Source organism: Apaloderma vittatum, unplaced genomic scaffold (genome assembly GCF_000703405.1).
Source record: "Apaloderma vittatum isolate BGI_N311 unplaced genomic scaffold, ASM70340v1 scaffold18112, whole genome shotgun sequence".
Taxonomy (NCBI): domain Eukaryota; kingdom Metazoa; phylum Chordata; class Aves; order Trogoniformes; family Trogonidae; genus Apaloderma; species Apaloderma vittatum.
The window spans coordinates 1,701-6,045 of record NW_009704323.1 but is presented as its reverse complement, the minus strand read 5'-3'; the positions used below and the strand labels follow the sequence as shown (position 1 = coordinate 6,045).

The following is a 4,345-nucleotide window of genomic DNA, read 5'->3' as shown; positions in this document are numbered from 1 at the left end:
CACGGCACACTTGGCACCCGTGTGAGGGGAACCAACGCTTCTCTGGGTTCTTGGGGCTGAGGGCAGTGCCCGACACTCACCCAGCAGCTGGATGCGTTCCTCAATGGCACCCAGCTCATTGGAGACCCTGCACATTGCTCCCGCGCGCATCAGGTCACGGTTCACACGCACCGTCAGGTTGCTGGCAATGTGCTGATTTTCAATATACTCATGAGCCTGCGAGGTGAGGAGGCAACAAAGAATTCAGTGCCCGAGGCAACGCACAGGCCCTCTGAGAGACCACAGCCCAGACCCAGCACCCTCCCCGCCCGCTCTCACCGTCCCGTTGACACTCCAGCGGACAGAGGGCCTGGGGAACGCAATGGCCTTGCAGGTCAGGTTCACCACCTCATCCTGCCGCACGTACAAAGGGGAGCTGACAGCGACAATCCGCGGCTTCCCTGTGGGGAGGGCACATCAAGCAGCCGTGGATCTCGGTGAGGAACGGGGCTGACGGTGGGCAGGACGGGGCTGGCTCTGGCAGGGCAGCATGTCCATACACACACCAGTCCTTACCTCGAACAGCCACAGCCACCTGCTTGCTCTGCTCCAGCCCCGGCACGCTCGGCGCAATCACTTTGCAGCTCAAGTTGCTGGAGGTTTCAAAGGTGAGGTTGCTCAGGAAAAGCTGTTTCCCTTCTGCAATTTTCATGCCCTGTTGGGAAGGGATACCCCTCAGCAATGAGCCCTGAGCACCAGCGCTTCTGCAAGCAGCTCCCCAGGCTCTGCAGCTATCCTGAAGGGGCTCAAGCCCCTCCTATGCACATCGAGGGAGACTGCAAGCACAGGACCTCCCTGCAGTACTGCCCAGGAAGTGAAGAGGTATCGATGGACAATGCAGGTCCATGGAAGGGGGAATCCTACCCCTGGCCTCTCTCAGAAGTGATAAAGCAAGCAAGTTCCTGGCTCTGTCCAGTTTGGGCAAAGCCAACAGTACCTGACTGCCTGCTCACCTTCTCATCCCTCCACTGGTAGTCCAGGGCCACGGGACTCTGGGCATCACACCTCAGCTTCACGCTATCCCCTTCCTGAAGGGGTGAGGATGGCTCCATCTTCACCTGGACCCCTTCAATGTCTGGGAGAGAGACAGAGGCCAGGGCAGCGTGAGCAGGAGGGACAAGGCACCTACCACAAAATCCACAGGGACCCGTCTCCCTGACTTACAGTTCACAACAAGCTCCACATCTTTCTCGAGCTGTCTCATATCATCCAACCCCAGGGTCTGGCATCTATATAGGCCACTGCTGCTCTTAGTCACATTGTTCAGTTTCAGCACTCCACTGTCAGCGTCTCCCACTGATGACAGCTCGTGCCATTTGTTCTCCAGCTGCAGGAGTGGGAAGAAAGCAGAGCTCTTAGCCCCACACAGGCACCCTCCGACCCAGCCGCTGCATCTGACTCGCCAGGGCCTTCTGGGCAGGGAACAAAAAGCAGCCAGGACATGAGATGTCTGCCAAGGGACAGGTGCCCAGGTTCCCTCCAGCCTCACCTCTCTCTTATAGAAACTAAAGATGGGTGGTGGGTTCCCATCAGCCTCACAGACCAGCTGCACATTGTCCCCTTCCTTCACCAGCACCGAGGATGGCATGACCTCCAGCTTCACGTGCTCCGTGGGATCTGGGGGAGGAGGGAGCAGGGTTGGTAATGAGCCCCACCACACAACCCTGGACACGGCCCCCAGCCCCTGACTCACAGAAGACGGTGACATTGACTCGCCGTGACTCCACAGCATGCCTCTGTCCTCGCAGCCAGTAGTGCACGGTGCAGTGGTAGAGGGAGTTGCGGTCCTCCCGGCTGACATGGTCGAAGAGGGTGCTGCTCACCGTGTACAGCCCGCTCGACTCGCGGGTCCGTGTGGATTGGATCTTCACTACAGGGGACCCAGCTGCTGTTCCCAGTCCTAGGAGAAGCCATGGGAGAGAGGAGGGCTCCTGGGAAGCACAGGGCTCCTTTGGGTGGCCACAGGCTCCCAGTGCCTAGCCAGTGAGGCTGTGGATAGCCCAAGCAGGCAGGTACAGTTCCCCATCCCTATCTCTGTCCCCATTCCCATCCCCATCCAACTCACTCTTCTCCTCCAGCTGCTCCCCATTCTTGTGCCATGTAATGTTGGGGGCCGGGAAGCTGTTCCTGCTCACACACTGGGCAATCTGTGGCGGCAGAGAGTGCCTTGAGCATGAGGTGCCTCCGTGGGCATTGAGGAGCCTGGTGTGGCTGGGAGCCTCCCTCTCCCCTGTGTGGGGCCTCTCCTCACCTGCGAGATTTCATTGTTCAGCACGGAGATGCCTGCTGGGTTGGCCACAATCTCAGGGGCCTCAGGAACCTCTGGAAAGAGAAGTCACCCCACACGTATCAGGAGGATGGGATCTCCCACCAGCCCCGCAGAGCCATGCTGCCCTCCTGCCCCATCACTCACTGTAGACGTGGAGCTCAGTGCGATTCTGGCCTGTGCCATGGCTGTTCGTCCCGACCTGGCACACAAAGGTCTTGGCATCCTGCATCGTCACCTTGCTGATGGTCAGGGCCTTGTCCTCCCCCACTGACAGCTGCCCCTTGTAGTCCACGTTCTCCCTCAGGATGTCGCTGCCCGTGATGTGGTACAGCCTGACCTGGTCGTTGCGGTCAATCTGCAAGGCGAGGGGCCAACGCTGGGCTGATGGGGAGCCCGGGAGAAAGCCCCAGGCTAGCTGCCACCCCAGGCTAGCTGCCACCCCAGCCCACCACCCACCACTCCTCTCCCAGGGCAGCACTCACATAGAACCAGTTGATGTAGGTGTAGGAACCATTTCCAGGGATATAGAAGTTGCACTCGATTCTGGCCGAGCCCCCAATCTCCACTTCAACCACCGCTGGCATGGAGACCTCCAGTTTGCTGGCTGCAGCTGTGGGACAGAGCCCATCAGGGGAAGGAAGCACAGGGAAGGGGATGGAAGGGGCTGCATCTCTGGGCCAGTGCTGATCCCCCTCACACCCTGGGGCACACATCCACCCCAGTATGAGCCAGCATTCCAGACCAGCATCCACCACACTCTACTGGCCCCAAGGGCCAGCAAGGAGGCATCAGGAGATTAGCAGAGGCAGGGGAAGGGGCTGCATGCTGGTGACTGAAGCTGGCAGCACAAAGGCTGCACCTTCTTGTGGCCCAGTTCCAGGGCCCCGTCCGGAGCCTGCAGCAACCTGTCAGCTGGGGCATGAAGGAGGTGCCTCCACAGTGGGATGGGGTGCCCAGGGCAGCAGATCAGGAGAGGTGCCCCAGCCAGCTGCAGCCCCACTGCTCCCTTTTCCCCTCTAACGCAACAATTCCCTTTGGGTAGGCAGCATGTCCCTGACCACCACGGCCATGGTGCAGCTGGGACTCTCACCTCCCTCTCCAAACTCCAACTCTGACACCCAGGCAGGAACTCAGAACTCAGCAGCGGGAGCACCTACCCCTGCAGCACACCCAAGGTGAGCCCCTCGCTTCTCCTTTGCTTCCTGCCAAAGCAAACCCAGCACTGCCCATCCATAGCACAAGCGGCACCAGGGACCCGCATCCCCACCGAGCAGAGCCTGCCCACTCCAGCACCCCACCTTCCCCCCCAGCCCAGCAACCCTCTCGCCTGCAGCAGTAATGGAGCTCCTGGCCACACTCCAGAGCAGCAGGGAAAGGTAATGGCTATCGATCCAGAACAGGGAACAGAGCAGCTTCCTGAGGAGCTGAGGGCAGAGCAGCCCCAGCCAGGCATGGCAGAGACAAGGGCTGTGTCACAGCAAAGCTGGGAGTGCCACCACCACCAGCCCTGCATGTGACAAAACAAGGGGGGGTCTGCACACCCTGGACTGGGCTGGCATGCAGGACCTGGGCTCCCTGTAGGAGGGGACAGTCGTCTGTCCCCCAGCAACAGGGCCAGCTGCCTCAGCACTCACGGCCCAGCCCAGGTACCAGCGCTGGAGACAAGAGGCTGGAGGAAGCCAGCTGTGTCAACAGCTCCCTAGATAGTGCCGCTTGGTAACAGCCACGGAGCTTTGCGAGTGAGGTAACTTCAAAGGGCGATGCCGTGCCCACAAAATACCCTTTGTCTGGAGGGGCTATGTGGTGACAGTGCCCCAGAACGCAGTCAGAAGCCCTTCCATCACAGCAAAGGTTCCCAGCTCACAGGACTAGCCAACTCAGAGCACGCCAAGAGCCAGCTTTTGGCTCCTGCCCATCCCATCGGCACAGCACAGATGGCACTAAGGAAAGAGGGATGTGCAAAGCACTGCACAGGAAAGGAGGTGCTAGGAAAACAGGTGAAAGCCCCAGAGATAAGCATGGAATGGAGTCAGGAAG

The 4,345-nt window shown here is 59.9% G+C and overlaps 1 protein-coding gene across 1 annotated transcript in view; it reads right to left on the bottom strand.

The window, feature by feature from the left end:
* Window positions 1-2,918, bottom strand: part of LOC104270604 (cell surface glycoprotein MUC18-like) — a gene marked incomplete at its 5' end in the record, with an annotated part of 5,100 nt that extends 2,182 nt beyond the window's left edge. Inside the window, 12 exon segments of the mRNA XM_009865014.1 lie at window positions 81-216; window positions 319-440; window positions 556-694; window positions 993-1,114; window positions 1,204-1,366; window positions 1,529-1,656; window positions 1,733-1,909; window positions 2,105-2,186; window positions 2,291-2,361; window positions 2,453-2,624; window positions 2,626-2,663; window positions 2,787-2,918. Of these exon segments, the coding sequence (XP_009863316.1) occupies window positions 81-216; window positions 319-440; window positions 556-694; window positions 993-1,114; window positions 1,204-1,366; window positions 1,529-1,656; window positions 1,733-1,909; window positions 2,105-2,186; window positions 2,291-2,361; window positions 2,453-2,624; window positions 2,626-2,663; window positions 2,787-2,918 (1,482 nt within the window).
* Window positions 2,919-4,345: the final 1,427 nt, after the last annotated feature.